This window comes from Anopheles merus, unplaced genomic scaffold (genome assembly GCF_017562075.2).
Source record: "Anopheles merus strain MAF unplaced genomic scaffold, AmerM5.1 LNR4000218, whole genome shotgun sequence".
In the NCBI taxonomy this organism is placed as follows: Eukaryota; Metazoa; Arthropoda; class Insecta; order Diptera; family Culicidae; genus Anopheles; species Anopheles merus.
The window spans coordinates 1-18,964 of NW_024427798.1; the positions used below are offsets into that span (position 1 = coordinate 1).

Here is an 18,964-nt window from a genome sequence, read left to right on the forward strand (position 1 = left end):
AGTTCTTTATCACACTGACGGTCCGGTGATTTCCAGCGCATTTCGCACAACGTTGCTCGGAGGCTAGAGCGTGTTTTGCTTTCTACACAGTTTTTGCACTCACACAATCACACATGTTTGATTGTGTGGTGGAACACTTTCAACCAGCGCGCTCAGTTTGGTTTTCTCGTAACGGCTTGCTGGTGTCGGTGTCTCGCTCGCACTAGTGCAGCGAGTGTTCCTCGTGCGTTCCCTTTCTTGCTACCACACAATATCGTCAGTACAGTTCATGCCTTCGCAGTGTGAGGCGCGCGCGTTTTAGCCTAAGTCCCGGGCGCTCGATGTAATTTAATGTGAAGTGTTTATGTTTTATTTATTTAAATTCACATTATTACGGCTTCGGCCGTATTTTTCAATAATAAAGTGTTGTGCGCATTGAAATAAAGCTACGATAATCTTTGATAATTCAATTATTTTAAGTAATTACTGAATAATCTTTGATAATTCAGTAAATTATGCTTGCTACTTTATTTCAATACTTTTTTACAGTATTCAACATGAACAACATACAGGTAGTAAGGCGGGTGCTTGAAGTGACGATTTTTTTTTTATTTAAAATAAAAAATATGTGTGGTTTTGTGGCAAGATTGTGGTTAGTGATGTGTGAAACTGTGCCTTAAGTTTCATTAAAGTGTTAAAATATCAAACGAGTTGATATGTTTAAGTTTTCCGCTGATCCGCTCATCCAGCGCAGCGCAAGAGAAATGAAACGGGAGGGAGGGGGTATCAGTGATCAGCTGTTTTGTATCGCGAGAGCGTCCCGTGTAATTTGAAGGCAAGCGAGAGAGCGCTGCGCGCGCTTACTCTCAATTCGGAAAAAATCACTGTCGCTCGACTATGGCGGACAATACAAATTCGACCGAACCCCTTCCCTGTTTCTATATGCCCCTCGCCTGTAAATTTCGCTCTCTTTGCCTGTACGGTTAACAACTCCGTCGTCGACAAAAGCCGGCGTAAAAATCACCGCACCCTTCTTCTTCGAATTATGGGTGTAGCTTCCAGCAGCTCTCTTTCACGCTTCCTCGCAGGCATGGCAGCACTCTCCTCGTTCGCCTCGAGAGAGAAAGAGATGCCTCTTTCAGAGAGGCGAGATAATTCGGAGGTTTCTTTATCCTCTTCTTCTGCACACCGCGTTCTGCCTTATACGGCACCGTATACCAATTTTGCATCTATACATGTATTGGCGTGGAACTACCACACACAATACGATCAAACTGTGTTTCACTGGAAATCGTTCTTACAACTAGGATTGTCACGAGCTCAAAAAACACGTCCGAACTGGACGACAGCTCTGTTGCGACTTTTGCGCGTTTAAACGCGTATAACAGTTCCGCAGAGATATCCAGCTGAGCATCTCTGCGTTTCCGCGGTAGCGCGTTCGAATGACATTTCATTTCTATGGCTGGATTGTTATACGCGGAAACGCGCGTCATGTATTTGCGGCCTTAGGCTCAAATAACAATAGCAATAACTATAACAATATACAGTGGCCGGCAGAATAAAGTGCCCACTACTTATATTTTTAGGCCGCAAATACACGACGCGCGTTTCTGCGGGCGCGTTTAAACGCGTATAACAGTTCCGCAGAGATATCCAGCTGGGTATCTCTGCGTTTCCGCGGTAGCGCGTTCGAATGACATTATTTCATTTCTATGGCTGGATTGTTATACGCGTTTCCGCGGGCGCGGAAACGCGCGTCGTGTATTTGCGGCCTTACATTTTTCTCATTTTTTTCGTTAAAAATGAAGCTATCTGTGCTATATTTTTTAAAACAATCTTTGTTCTTTGCTCTTAAATGTGCAATGAGAAATTTCTGAAAAATCAAAGGTTTACCAAGACCAAAAATATCTTTAAAAAAATAAATCAATATCAAACTGACAAAAAAGTACCCACATGAATTATTTTCAACACATTGATTTATTAAACACAAACAACAACTATTAATATTTAATGTGCCCCCCTTTGAATCTTAGGACTAACTACAAGCGCCTTGGCATGCTCTTCACTAGATTTTCTAAATTATTTGGGTCAAGATTTTCCCAGGCGTTCTCTAGGGCTTCATTAAGAAAAAAAAACCGGTAATGTTTGTAAGAGTTTCGGCTGCATTTCCATGTATATATAAAATAACTCCATCAACTCCATCTCCAATTTGTTTCAGACGAATTGGGATTGTATGGAGTTGGATTGGTACTACACCTTGCTTCCAATCGCGTTTCGCCACCACATGCTACTATCATGCCACTATCATCAAACGCAATGCATGCTACTATCATCAAATGCCTGCCTTTAAAATTGAGTGGCACGCACACTGTGGTCGTCGCAATAATGGAATGCAACGTTACTGCGACGATCATGTGTTAAGTTTTTCCGTCCATCCGTCCGTGGTAACCCAATTCAACGGACCAAATGATACTATTCGGCTGCGTAGTACATACAACACGGGTCGGAGTCGTTTATACTTCCCTGCAGCGAATGGAATCGTTGAACCTACTGGTACCTTTCGGGTCGACCCGAACGCCTCCGGCCGGATAAGTTCGAGTCGAATCGACGCGGGTCGGGTCGCCCATCACTACTAACCCACCTGTAGTCGATCTAGGCACCTTGGTCCAGTTTGGTTTATATTTTCGGTTTATGTTTTATAGTTAGTTTCTTAATCTTTTGCTCATTGGCATCCGAAAGATTTACAGGTGGTACAATCATGAGAATAAACTACAGTGGGCGCCGTTTATCCGGCTGTCCGTATATCCGTGTTGTTGAGCAATGACAGTTTAATTTAATGGTTGTCACCGTTCGTGCTGAACAGGATGTATGAAAAACCGTTATCAGAGCGCATAGTCATAACGAAAAACACGAAAAAAACACGGCCGCGAAAGCGGTGTTGGTTAGGTTGGCGGTATTTTGACAACGCTAATGACTAATAACGATAACGAATAATTTTAGCACTATATCGTCAAATATTCGCAAGCTTTGTGGCATTTTTTTATCGACAAAAGACTACCATCTTCTAATAGGCCTCATAAAATTTACGCCTTTTAGAAGTGCTTGGATTATCAAGGTTTTTAAAGATATCGGCCTGATTTTTTCAGAAGCCTTGCTAAAGAGTACCCTCATCCATTAATTGAAGAAAGTGATAGTGGTATACATGGTGTTCGAATTTTCCAGAAAGCCTTAAGGTCAGAAAATGGACGAAAATATGGGAAAATATGAGTCCAACTTTCAGGTGCCGCCAGCAAACAAGAACTGAAACAAATGGTACATGCCATCTTCTAGGATACCTTTCCAAAAACAGCCACTGTGAGTAACTTACTGTTCACTTCGTTAATCGAACTATTAAGGCTGCATTCTGAAATCTTTTTTCTCAGTTATCATTCTCGCAGTAATAAAAATTATTACACCCATTTTTCCTGGCTTTTAATCTTCTATCTATTTCAGTTTCATTCAAATAACTGCCAAACTTATTCGCGGGTCAGATTCAAAGGGTTTGCCGTATGTTTGACATGTCTGCTCTAGATTCTAAATTCTTACACCTTTAATCCACCTTGGTAGTTACAAATACAAAATCCATCGCAAGGGCTTAATAAGCTCTATGACAAATTAATGCCGGTGTTCCTTTTTTCAACAGCTATCTTGTTAGTTGGATAGCAACCCAACTATAAAATACCCACCAGCGAGGTTATACAGTCAAAAATCAATAGTTGAACGATAACCCAACTTGAACGCTTGAAAACGTACCAACTACATAACACATATTCAGTAGTTGGTAGGAATGGTGGACATATTTTTTATATTCGAAACTATAAAGTGTTGGAGTCCAACACACCCCAGTTTGGAATTTATCTTTATCATCTTTTAATAGAAGCAAGCTAAAATGTTTAGATTTTTCACCTAATAGATGAAAATGGCAATGATGGAATTCATTGGATATAGGACAAATATTTTCGATGCTGAAAATGGTGTAAAGTTCACACTCTTCCTTCAAATAAGCTCTCGTCATAAGAAAATTCAATAAATAAATTCAATAATTTAGATACTCCACATAGGCGAAAAGTACGGCCACACAAACGACCGCAGGGCGGTGGCGGCGGCGGTCATAAGCGGCAACATCCCAAAAATTCTACTCACAGAAACAAACATTCAAAGAAAAAGAAGCACGATCAAGCATTACAGTTGCATACGACAGAAGGTGAAATATTGTGTCTTTCTTTGGTTTTTGATCATCTAATACATATATTCTAATTTTTTAATTTCATTCTGTTATCAATTGAATTTTGTTTAACATATAGATAAACTCATGAATATATAGATGGCGAGAGGATAAACTACACATTTTAACGAATAATCCATTCACCATATAGAAACAACACGTAAACATAAACTTCACTAAATGTCGATTAACGGTATAAGTAGACATACATACAAAATACATTCATTAAAAACATCTTTCTACTACTGATTTCTTTGTTTTAGTATCTATTACGAATTTAAAATCAAAGATAAATTACAAGTAATCTAACAAATCCAACTTTAAAATTAAATGAGAAAATAATATAGTAAACAATACACTAACCATAGGGATCTAACTTGGATGGATATGTCGTTTAAGTGATCATTCCTTTCTATCTTTTATACAATTGTAACTTATACACATGTTTTATATATTTTCTCTACCCACCAACAACTACGATCAGATGTGGATGAGTGTACTCAACAGGGTGGTCTTAATGGTAACCACTGTCATCTTAACACACGATGTGTTAACACCTTTGGTTCGTACATTTGCGAATGTTTACCTGGCTATCGAAGACAAGATAAGTTCAACTGCATAGAGATGGATGAATGCAAGTCTGGCGAGCACAATTGCCACGAGGACGCAGATTGCATTAACACATTGGGCTCATTTCATTGCCAATGTAAGGAAGGTTACACGGGCAATGGACACGATTGTAGGCGTAAGTTACTTTTATATTAGATGCGGTTTTCCAATACATGTTAAAATTAAATTATGGTTTCAGCCGTCTGCAATCAAACCTGCTTGAACGGTGGAGAATGTCGCTCGCCTAATGTCTGCACATGTCGAACGGGTTACATTGGCGAATCATGTGAAAAAGATCTAGACGAGTGTACAACAGGTTTGCACCGGTGTAAGGATACGACAGATTGCGTTAATATGCCGGGCTGGTAAGTGACTAAAATTAAATTCAGATAATAATAAAATGCAATACAATACGAATTCAACAATTGTACGCTTTATAGTCGACATGTTTTTTGTTGGCAATTCGATAAGAGTAGTGGCATTGCCTCATCTGAAGCGATTTTATCAGACGCTGCTGTCAAACGCTATTTCGGTTTATATTACGATTATTTGGATGATTTGAGAAGTTTGACGTACATAATAATATTGAAAGATAAAATCAGATGAGATAATTCGACGGAATAAAAAAATAAATTTCGTCATACCACCCCCTAAGTCCCGTAGCAGTGTTTCATCCGATGCGATTTTTTCGGGAGCCATATAAAGATTATATATGGGATTTGACAGATATCGTCAGTTGTGCGATTTCGTCGTCCGACGTTTTTCGCCAAAACTGATGCAAAATTCTGACAGCACGTTTAATAAACTCGCATCCAATGGAGCACTGAATAGGAGCAGTCTTTTTTTTATTATGGGTTGTTTAAAACTGTGCTATTTCAAATTAAACCTACTCAATCTTTTTATTGAATGACAATCAAATTCTCGCGTTGTATTCGTGGAATATAGTTATAACAACTTCTATTGGGCGTCGGACATGCCGTCTACGCGGACATGCCGGCCTATACAGGGGCTTTCGAGACTTAATACATATATTTATAGTTATAACAACTATATAAGTCATTTTACTATAAATATGTTAAAATGTGTTAAAACATTGTTTGACAATTGTGATGTTTGAAGTTAACCAAAATATAAAATTTAATTATAGTAGAGGTTTCGCAATCGATAGTTGGAATGTTTGACGTACCGCAAATGGTTTGTATAAAAAAGACACCGGATAATGTTGATCAGAAATCTTTGTGGACCAACCTGAACTTCATCACAAAGGCCAATGGCGGATTTAGGATGTTGGAGGCCCTAAGCGTTAAACCTATTGTTGACGAGCGGGGGGAGGGAGGGTTAATGTTGTACAGTCATTATCCGATATACGCTATCGTACGGGACCGAGCGCAATAGCGTATCTCGAGTTTTCGCGTATAGCGGATTCCTATGGAAAAATAGTTTACACTACCGGTTCGAGGGTTGAAAAATATCGCCACAGAGTTTTGCATTAAAGTTTTTTGTTATACAATTGGTATCTTTTGCACAAATTTAATGAAAAATGCATTAAGAACATTAAAGAAATTCAAAAAGAGCATAACATATTTCAAAAAATTAAAATATTTGCAAAAAACACATGGAGCTGTCAAATTTAGAGGAATCGCGTACTGCGAATTCGCGTATATCGAGTATCGCGTACTGCGGATAATTGCTGTATTTTATTTTGAATCAAACTCACTTTGATGGTTTGCTGGGTGGGGGGGGGGGTGCTCAGGAACCCTCTACTGGGCCCCTTTAGTTTATGAGTCCCTTCATCCATGGGGCCCCTATCTAGCACAGAAGCTCTTGCTAAGACTTCTGTACATACTGTTCTACATGCTGAAATTACCTTACACGGGCCCCTACATTGAAGAGCTCTCGAAACCGCTCAGTCCGCAGTGGCCGCTCAGTCAGCGTACCGTTAAATCCGCCACTGATAAATGCTATGCTGCATAACTCCATGACTATCATGCCCGTGTTTCCTTCTGTCTATCTCGTTGTTTAGATAATAACACTACTATTGAGTTGTATATTTACCTAACCAGTGAGGTTATACTGTACAAATGTTTGTTGGGGACAGAAGCGGATTTATCCATCTCAGGGCCCTAAGCGAGGGATCTAAATGGGCCCCCTAGTTTGCTTAAAAGTCCCCAAAATGTATAAATATCAATCATTACACTGTTCGCATTTTTATGAACTTGTTATTACGAATACCAAATACAGGCGTCCCCCGAGTTACGACCCCCTCGAGTTACGACGATTCGCAGATACGACGATTTTGATTTTGACAGTTAAAAGTTGTCATTGACAAGAAATTGATGTATTTTTTTGAATTTCTGGGCTGATAATCGTTATACACACATTTCCAAAGATTCCACAATTACCCTATCTTGAATATCTATATTGTGTACGGCTTTTAAAATATAATTATTACATTATCGAACATTATTTCAAATAAAATGCACGATATCATAAATTCCAACTCTTCAAATTCGGTTATAAACTTAGTATTCATAGATATTCGACATACGACTTTTTCGACTTACGCCTTGCTTTGGGACATTTTTTCGGTCCCAAATACAGTCGTATCTCGGGGGACACCTGTACTTAATCCTGCCGGTCTGGTGGTACGGTCGTCAACTGGTACGACCTAATGGCATGCTCGTCATGGGTTCAAATCCTGAATGGACCGTACCCCCATACGTAGGACTGACTATCCTACTATGTTTATTTATTTGATTATTTGTATTTGTTACGTTACTGGTCATCATTGGCGCCTTACCACTGATCTTATCTGGTCATCATTGGGGCCTTATCTCTGATAAACTATCTTAGATGTCTAGGGTAGCAATAAATAACATAAAGCATCACGATACATTGTAACATCAGCACAAAATAAATAACAAAGAGTGTTACAACAAGACATACAGGGTAACATTAGGAGTTCCAGTCAAAAGAGTCATAATGTGCATTGAATCTGATAGCCATCGCAGTCATAGGTTCGTTATCGCTATATGCATGTCTAATTTGGTCAACTCTTAAAAGCCTATAGTTTCTTAAAGTCAGGTACATTGAAATTAACTCTAGCTAAAAGTTCCGGTGAATCTATCACTGGGGCCCTTCACAATTCTAGTCAGCTTTTTGTATGGAATTTGACAGTTGGATGCTGAAATCATGTAAACACTCCATGCAAAACCACACATAAAACTAGCCTGCAATTTTCAGACTAGAATATTCAAGCCTCTAAGCTAGAATTAGATTCGAGTACCTACTCGAAAACACGGTGTTGTTTACATTTACCCCAAGGTACATTAAATAGATCAGGTGGTGGAATCTAGAATCAAAGTGTATGTGGTCCAGGTGGTTTCATAGCATTTTTATTACTAATTTTGAACATCACTTTTTGACAGTACGGGTGAAAGCTTTTGCTCAAACAAGCTTTCTGGAGGCTTGACGAATACACAAAACACACTAAAATCTTCATTCAGAAGCAGAAACGATAAAAATCAGCCTAAAATCATACTTCTTCTTCTTCTTTGGCTCAACAACCGATGCCGGTCAAGGCCTGGCAACACACTTGTGGGGTTGGCTTTCAGTGACTTATTGATTTCCCCCCATAGCATGGCGGCACGGTCTATTTGGGGCTTGAACCCATGACGGGCATGTTGTTAAGTCGTACGAGTTGACGACTGTACCATGAGACCGGCTATCATACATAAAATCATACACCTTGGGATAAGCCCACCTGTATGTTATACCTACTTAGATAGCTGCTCGAAAACTGCTATACATTGCAAACAGCTGACAGGCTGAAATTTCAGCCTACGAACTTAAAACGGAAAGGGCCCCACTCTTAGGATATATTTTCTCAAAAAAGCAATTTGCGCCATTTCGCGACGAGTAGGGAGAGACTCGAGTCCAAAAATTAAACAATGGGTATGATAGCGAGTTCTCACTGTCACGTTACGCCAGGATGTAAACCGTAACAATAAACGGGAGAATTTCTTCTGCACTGACTCGATCTTATTCGACCATAATGAGGACGATGAGCACCAAACTACTGAGGAGTATTGTAGGATGGATCTAACTAGCGATTTGTAGAGTGTCAAAATACATGTTGACGGGCATGGTGTATATTGTGTGCAGTGATGAACCGCAATCTCGATTGTGTGTCCACTGTTTTGGTAAAGCCGATAGCAGGATGATTTGTTTCGATTTAAGTGGTTTAATTGAGAATTAGTCCACAGTAGCCTGTGCCGCGGACGGAAAGTTTTATAGGGCAACAGGCAGATAATCGTTCTGTAAATTTCCGGTTGAGTAAATCGAGTGCATGGTTTACGTTCGGGTTTCCATCAAGGAATGACCATTCAGAGGATTGCAGTAGATCATATAGAAGCAAAAAGTAAATTAGACTCTCGTTGAGCATGCCTGATTGTTGATATGATGATGGGAACTGATAACGTTGTCCTTTGGCTAAGCCGTTCGGCAAGTACAGCTCTATAGGTAGATAATGGCAATCAATTGCAACTATGGGAAAGGGTGATATTGCCGGTGGAGAGCATTGTTGCAGGATATCATCACACACAAAAATCAAATCAAGGTAGTTATTCGACGCATTATGTATTTTGTGAATGTGGTAACGGTCTGGTGGTACAGTCGTCAACTCGTACGACGTAACAACACGCCCGTCATCGGTTCAAGCCCCGAATAGACCGTGCTCCCATACGTAGGACTGACTATCCTGCTATGGTAACATTAAGTCACTGAAAGCCAAGCTCACTTCACTAGTGGGTTCAAGCAGGCCTTGACCGACAACGGTTGTTGTGCCAAACAATAAGAAGAAGAATGTGGTACAATGCGTCTCATAGTACAGTCGTCAACTCGTATGACTTAACAACATACCCGTCATGGATTCAAGCCCCAAATAGACCATGCCGCCATACGTAGGACTGACTATCCTGCTATGGGGGGTAATCCAAAAGTCATTGAAAGTCAACCCCACAAGTGGTACAGGTAGACCTTGACCGACAACGGTTGTTCAGCCAAAAGAAGAAAGAAGAAGGTACAATCCGTTAATATTCATACTACCAAGAAGAAAGCGACAGTTGTCCGTAATCGTCGAGTTTTCATAATCAACTTGGAGCATAAATAAATTTGTTTCATCGGATTAACGTTTGACAAATTAAAGTCGACGAATTACTTACTTACTTATTCGGCAACTACTTACTCATATTACAACCGCTTTGCGGTCTTGGCCTGCCTCAGGAGTATCCGAAACCGCTTACGGTCTCGCACCTTCGTCTGCCAGTCCGTTATCCCGGCCTTAATGGCGGACGCCTCCACGCCATCTTGCCACCACAATTTGGGCCTACCACGCCTCCTCTGTCCTTGTGGACGGCCTAAAAAGACCTAAATTTCTTGAAAGAATTATAAAATTCGGCCAGAAAGGAATTTATTTTGCGATTGACAATGTATGTGTCAAATCAGTACTATTTTCTCAAAGAACTGTCAAATTTAGAAAACCGCATATCTTCGAATCGAATGCATATATATTGGATAAAACGGTTTCAAAGGTACCGTGAATCTCGGGGATTTCCTGTAATTCCATATCTGCTCAACTAGTGCTGCAAAAACCTAAAATAGTGGATTTATGTGGAATTAATCGTGTTTAAAGCGTTATGATTTCCTTAATGCGTAAATTGGATCTTGATATATCGATGGACAATTGTGATACGTTCATTTCAAATTATTTTTTTTTTTTAGTATTTCAAAATAAAATACTTTTTGTGTCCCATTCTTTATTAAATGTTTGGTGTTTTTTCTATACAACATTGGCTACACGTTCATTAAAAAAAATCGGTAACCATCGGTAACTTTAAGTCTCAATACACTATTTTTTTCTAACTTCAGTAATGTTTTAAGCTGAAAGTTTAGTAATCGTTTCAGTTAAAGTGTTTTACTAAACCGTTCAATAATCTTGAATACTGTCAAAAATGACAGCTTGTTTACTGAAATCACAGTATTTCCATTTTCATATTACTGATTGTTCAGTATTTTTTATTTATTTATTTAGATTCACATTATTACGGCTTCGGCCGTATTTTTCAGTAATTGATAGCAATTAAAAGTGTCGAAAAAAATCATATTGAGGTTTTTGTAGATGCGCAGGATGGCAGTCCGTTCAGTTCATGTTCACTCATGTTTCATAAAGTTTGATACATAAAAAATTGTTCATGTTTAATGTTTGATACATTTTAATTTTGTCACTACGAAATTTCAGCAAGTGCAGCACAATGGTGTGAAGATTGAACAAATTAACAAGGCTGCCGAAATCTGACCTGAAATTTTTACGCGGTGTCTGTAAGCACCAACCAAATCAATTTTTTTCTCGGCAAGCTATGAGATTTTTGTGTGTTTTTCAAAAACCGATTTTTCCATACAAATGCATGCTTTTTAGTTGAACTGTCAGCTGACCATTAAGCGTTCAACTAAAAAGTATGCCAACTAAAAAAAGATTAAAAAACGTTCCACTATTGAATTCTTATTGTTTTTCAAAGGCAGTTGGATAAAGATAATTGAATCTAATTATTTTTATTTTTGAGATACTAATTCAACATTGTATGCTACAATGTATTGATAAGTAGAAACATAATTTTTCTCACATCAAATTGTCAAGAACTTTAGTAAAATTCTGAAACCCGATCAAAAAATAAAAAGCGCATTGAATATTTCACCGTAGCCACAGAGCAAATGAGGGAGATATTAACTTTGAAGATGTAGTTTATATCAGCAACTCTCTCGATGGCGTTTCTATGAAATTGCTAAATTTTTCCACGGTGTTACTCATGAAGCCTGATGCTCCTTGGTGCGTTAGAATATGTATATACCAGATGCAAGGCCCATAAATTACTACAGGTTTCCCGGGTCCACAGTGTCCAGTTAACTTTGACAAATTTTCATATAACAGCTAAGGAGTTCAAAGTTACTAAGCAATTCATACAAAGTCCTTAGCAACCCTAACTCCCTATCTGCCAATCTCCATAGAAATCTCAATCCTTCATGGCTACCGAAATTACAGCTAAACACCCACCTGTAGTCTATCTAGACATCTTAACCAGATGGATAAGCACTTGAATCGAAATTAATTTTGACGTAAAGCTGTACCTTTGTAGGATTTATATTGTAAACAATTTGACTGAATTTACTAATTACATATAGGTACTTCTGCAAATGCAAGGCTGGATTCGAAACCAAAGGCAAGGATTGTGTAGATATAGATGAGTGTTACCTCAATACGCACAGCTGTCACCCAACGGCCCGGTGCGTAAACACACCAGGGCACTTCACATGTGAATGTCCGATCGACGGCGATTCGGATTGTAGATTAAGCTGTATGTTCGAAGATCGTGAACTGAAAGATGGCGACAAGGTATCCCCCAGCAATGCGCCATGCAAAATATGTACCTGTACGAAAGGCGTTATAAGCTGTGTGGAACCTCCATGCAACTGTTCAACATGGCGTCCAGGGGTCGTGAGTGAACTATGTTGTCCGCAATGCGATCCGAAACAATCTTGCCAACACCAGGAGCTCAAACATGTCACGTTCCGCAGTGGCGAACAGTGGATATATCAATGTCAAACGTGTGAATGTTTGGTAGGTACAAGGTCATTGCAAGCGAAAACAATAATTGATTACAATATATATTTTCTCATGAACTATTTAGTACGGCGAATTTGACTGCTGGAATCTTGAATGTCCTCCTCTAATATGTGATAATCCTATGCCGGCCGGACCGGCAGATTGTTGTCCCCGATGTCCTAACGATAGGTGTGGTTTTGAGAACCTTACCAAACTAATAACCAGTAGTAGCAGTGAAGGCGTCGGTATCGGAACAACATGTTTATACGAAAACCACGTATACCCACCTGGACCATTTAAATATCCGTCCAGAGATTGCACAACCTGTTCCTGTAAGGTAAGTGTCGACTTCTCGCCGTAATATGTTTTAGATTCGCAGTACCTGCCTGAGCCACATATATTAATACTTCCCATTATTTTGTGTAGTTTAAGATTGATAAAGAAACTAAATAGTCCAAGTTTAGATGTTAATATTGGCGAAAACAATCAATACAGACACCGTTAGGACTAAAACTACATTTTACTGTATTTGCTGTGGAGTCAACATTCTCTAATACATGTTGTGTTTAATATTAGTATTGCTTGACCCTGTACAAGGACAGTTTTTTTTTGCTGATTAACATGATACTAATCCATTAGCAAAGCAAAACAAATTAAAAATACTGAATTTGCATTTGCAAGGCCACGATCCCAGGTTGATCTAACATCAATCCAAATCAACAAACAACATTATAGCATCATGGGTATTAAATATATTTGTGGCCCTTTTTCGAAGGTTAATATTATATAATTAACTCATACATGCATCTTATTCAACTAAAATCATTCTTAATCATCCATAACCCATACTTTGCATGAGGATGAATTACTTGTAATAGCATTCTATTTTGTGTATTGCCTGTAAATCTAATAAACGCTGTTTCCTGTTTCCTGCGATCTTCTTTCCAGTATGTACATTGCAATAGTTTCATCTATAAACTGCTTCAAATTGTTCTTTTTTTTGCTTTCGATTATTTGGCGTAATAATCAAGCTATGTCGTAACGGTTCTAAAACTTCATGATAAGTTTCTCCACTGTTAGTATGATAAAATTTACTTCGTAGTTAACCATGTTTTAGATGGTACAGTTTAAACTAGATTCCTAAATTAAAATATCAAATTTGTACCTTAAAAATTCGGTGAAGGATAAAGTTAGTTTTTTTTGCTCCCTTAAAAAAATGCATTGAATAAATGCAGCTTTAATGGTGGCTCTCTTCCCTTCATATAATTCATAGAACATTCACAAATTGTTGTACTTGGATTATTGATTTGGCTCTATTCGTGGAAGTGAAAGATTATTTTTGTAGAATTTGACTTTTTGGCCATAAAGTTTGCCGAGCATTAATCTAGGAACATGCACGCGTATTTATACATTGTGGTTGACGTGCAGTTGCGAGTACTCAAGTATCTTTTTAAGAAATTTAAAGAAATTTAATTTTTAAGAAAATAAATTTTAAGAAACAGCCTTTAGGACATATTTATGACCGATGAACATTGACGCATATCAAAGGTTGTGAGATTAATGTATACCATTTGCAACAGTTACATTGATATGTGAACGGTGATAAATTTGTCAACGTTTCTCAACAAAACAATGATGCCAGCCATTGTAGATATAGTTTAGATTTATTTGCATCGTAAAACGTTTTGTTACATTGTAAAGTTTGCCCGCTTTAACGGATTCACGAAATGGCCACTAAATTAGGAATGCTAATCAAATTTATCATGTACGTTTTAAATGAAATTTTACGATGAACAATATTGTATGTGCATCGAAACGATTGGTTTATATGTACGTAGTACACCTACATGCATTATTTAATTTTGAAACATCCTACGTATGAGTACATTCAACACGCGTTTTATCGTGCGATTGCGTCTGGCTGATTGAGAAATCTGTATTGTATTGTATTGTATGTATTATATTAATATAATGTATTGCAGCAATTCGAAACTTCAACATATAATAATACCACTTCAAGCTCCACTCAACATCAAGCTTCACTCTATTTATTGATGTTGAAAAATGATGATATATTGTTGATTTGATAAATTGTTTACGGATAAATTAAGTAGTTCTGTATATTCATCGCTAGCTAGAACTTATTTCTGTATATTTCATACTGATCTTGTATTTCTAATATCATAACAATTATTATAAAATACATGACTAAACTAATTTAACCCTGTAACCTGCGAACAAATTACATTCCAGGTCCCCTACTGTGCCCTACTGGTGAGCAATTCCGCGTGTTGTGTGCATCGGTAAAAAAATCACTCTTTAATACACTAACATTCGAGTTAATTGTATGATTTCGGTTGTTTCTTCTGTTGTTTATTTGTTTATTATGTGATTTTGTTTTAAAGCTGTACTTTTCTTTACTATAACTTTTTGGTACTTCATACTATTATGGTTATGCTGTCGTTTGCCAACATTTATAGTTTGGCTACCTTTTGCATAATTTTTCAATCATGAGTTTAAGCATCCTGCAGTAATGTGCAGTAACCATGTTCCACTAGAGCAGATATCATCTGAATTAACCAAATATACGAAAACACTAACTTTGATAAATCAAAGTAATAGCTTGCAAGCCCTACAAAAACAAAGCCCAAATTTCATAAACACAGGATGCAAACTAAAATTTCCACTACATTTATTGTTGTTCACTCAATTATCTCCTAAACATAAAATACATCAATATAAACTATATGTTTGACATCAAAAGCTATGTAAGAGTTTGCAAGTTATATCTTTTCAGTCACAAATCAAACAAATATTTACATAATGCCGAACATGCAGTAGAACATTACCTGCACTTCATTAACCCTCTGCAATAATCTGCAAATATGCTCATGTATGGATTGATGTACGCAATCGTAAGAACATATGCCAATGTATAGATTATTCATTTACGTCACTCCGGTTTTTACGATATATTGTTCTCATTTTTTTACACATTCGATCTAAATAATTAATTTCATCGAAATGTCGTTACAAGACAAACTTTATTTTGCATTCAATATAAAAATTACATTAACGTGTACTTTGTGAATGAGCACAACTTTCATATTTATCTAAAATGTTTGATTTTTTAAAGTCCTTACTTAAATGAGTTGATATTCTACAGATCAGAAAATATTTTGCTTTATTTATATGATTTGATTAAGTTCAGTTAAACAAAAACATCCTACACTAACGACGTAATACGATAGCGTGAGTGTGAAAGCACATTTAGTTTTTTCAAAAGCATCCTTAATTTTAATGTGGTGGTTTTTTATAGTTATGGACTCTTTAACATTAACATTTTAAAATCACTGTAGGTAATTTGTTTTATATGATATATTATTTTTATGACGTTTCCCGTTTTTATATCACCAGTGGTTGCTTCAAAAAGTGGCTTAAAGGCCATTTTGAACCGAAAAAATCGTATACAAAATACTTATTTTTTGTATACGTTTAACAGTCATAATAAAAAATAATATGATAATAATATGATATAATATGATAATATGAATCATGATAAATAAAAAATAAATAAAAGTCATAATAAATTTGTGCTGCAATCCTTTCAGTTGTTTATTTCATAATTTTATCATTATTTTTTATTCAAGATGAACGGCCTTGATGTATTGCTTAACATTTAATAATTTGTATATTTATATTCAAAAAGTACATCTCTCGAAAATACCATATGTGTGCCAGCTTGCATTTTTTACAATCTTCGTTCGATTGTTGAATTATGTTCATCCATTTGTTTTAAATTTATGGATGAATTTATTAAAAAAATTATTATTTTCCGTTTTTTTTTCTTTTCTTCTTTTCAGTATTACCTAATGCACCTTTCGTATCATGTGTTTGTAGTTTAAACCCTATAGACGCTGAATATTATTAGAATGTGTATAATATAATTTATATAAAATGCATGGTTTAAGTATAACTGCACGGCTAGTATGTTCACTCCATTCGATACAATGAAATGTAAAGCTTTATAGCAATCAGACTATAACTGTATAGAACATTACAAAAACAGAACAGAAATATTCAAGAACTAAAATTCGTACACAAAATATTTAAACGAAAAAATGGTATAGTAAGAGTCAATGCTCTTCCAACGTAAGCTAAACTATACTCAACCTTTCCACTTACGTTAAATCCACTTATTGGCTAATGGCAATAACACAAAAAAACATCAAACGATTGTTATCTACGATATGTTGCGTAGTTATGTATTGAAAAAAAGTTCTTTAATATTCCATAAACCAATATAGCATCAATAAGTTTTGTAGAATAATTGCTTGATACGAGTGTAATCGTAAAAATGACATTCTCTATGTTAATTCTGTTTTAATTTGTTATCTTATTCTTTCCTTTTCCAAATGCTACATCACCGTGTGTTTCACCTTTCTGGGGGTTTTCAACACAATCAACACATGCACGAAAATCGTCGATCAAAAAACTTTCAACATATAATCACTAAAACTGCTTGCTGCACAACACTACACAAATATTCAATGCAAATCAACGATCTGGATAAAATTACTATACCAATTATGGACCACACCGTTAACTTCTTTGTTTTACATCGGAAACCTACTCTAATCTTACTTTGGTATTTTTGCACTAATTTGTATATCTGATTCCAAACAATTTGATAATTAATCAACACCCGCACCCGATCGTCATTCCAACTCAACCGATGCACACTTTTCAAACCAACAAAATTATTCGCGTCATGCGCTATATGCACTTATTAAACTAAACATTGTTTTGCATTTCAACAAATCTAACCAATTCTCGAACATCTCAACTCAATCACCAATCCTTCGTTCTTGAACACGTGTTGAAATACGGCAAACTTTTCATCGGAATACCGCTGACATCGACAACACCGTGTGCCATATTTTCGAAAATCAACATGCTATCACAACCCAGAACGGGAAAATCTCCTGCCGTTACGACGATAATTGCAGTATTGCTGACAATCGCGGTGCACTGCGAATGGTGGAAGAGCATCATGCGAACAATAGGCTCAACTCTAGCACTTATAATCGTAAATCATCGCAAACAACGACTCCAAAGATGTTGGTGCCCCACCACCACCACCCACAACAGCAACAAAGCTATCGTTTTCCTCACAGGGCACCGATGGCCAACAGTTTATCAAAAGAAAATATTATCCGATTTGATCGAAGCAGCAAAACAAAACCAACAGACGCAACCATTACATGGGAGGCGTCATTTAGTGTGGCAGAATATGGAAGCAGCACAATTAGTAGTACGCAGCACCGAGGATCAGAACAAACGGCCGTTGATGAAAAATTAGTTATTGCCTCGCCCACACACTCTGCAAGTAAAACAGCGCAAGACGCAATTGTACATGCAGGTATGGCTGTACCTACAATTTCATCCGAATCAGAAATTTCGTTTGGTACTGAAGCAGAACCCAGTAAAGAAATCTCCCTACCGGCAACAACGTATACACAAAATACACCACGCAATAGTAACTCAGAAGAACATAACAATTATACAAATCACTTCTCATCTGCTACAAAACAACGAACAGGCATTACATCTTCAGCAACGACACAGGACCAGCTAACAAAAATACATAATAAACAACCTTTTTTGCAAAAGTTACCGTTAATCGATTCGATTAGCGGTTTGGAAACTGATGTAGCAACAAGAAGCCGCCGTAACACGAAGCGTAGTGAACGAGGATGAAGTTATTTTCGCAAAACAGCCCTTTAATTCGAACGCAAGCCAAATCTATTCCAAAATTATTTTACTATCTTACCGAAAATTTTCGGCAAAACGAATTTATCATAATTCATGTCGTTGGAGCTACTTCGAGAAACTTATGTATATGATATCATACGCACATAATTGAAAACTGTATCGCATTTAATTTAACATTGATGAATGCTACGATAAATTATGATATTTTTGGGTTTTCACAAGCAAAATTTTAAAGTCTAAAAAACGGAATAACATAAAGTACAGTACCCAAAGTATTAATCATTAGTTAACACTCTTGGATTGTTTCGACCAAACAAATCAATCGCTGTTTAATTTTACTGTCAATTTTATGGAGAAAAATAATAGCAGTACAGCTTAGCCGTCTTAAAAAAAGAAGTCAGGTCAAAGAAAAAAGCATGTCTTCAATTCAAAATTGAAAATTCGATTAATTATTGAACCACCTTTAATAAAATATTTCAACGCTTTCAACATTAACAATAGTTGTATGTCCTCCTAAGAATTAACATTAACATTCTAAGAATGATTCCTCCTCAACCCCGCCTTCAGACATATAAACAAATAATAAACAGACGCAATTAAACAAACGAAGAAGCTGAAAACCAATTTTAAAGCCACAGGACAAAGTATGTCAAACATGTTTTGAAGTTTGTAAATTAATT

At 36.9% G+C, this 18,964-nt stretch overlaps 1 protein-coding gene across 1 annotated transcript; it reads left to right on the forward strand.

Annotated features, from left to right (window-relative positions):
• Positions 1 to 4,036: 4,036 nt before the first annotated feature.
• On the forward strand, positions 4,037 to 18,964 carry LOC121601895 (protein kinase C-binding protein NELL2-like; the record flags this gene model as incomplete). The annotated part of the gene is made up of 7 exons (XM_041930703.1): positions 4,037 to 4,222; positions 4,728 to 4,988; positions 5,052 to 5,217; positions 12,089 to 12,524; positions 12,595 to 12,846; positions 14,763 to 14,783; positions 17,481 to 18,964. Coding segments are annotated over 7 exons (2,111 nt in total), but the record flags the coding sequence as incomplete, so codon positions are not given.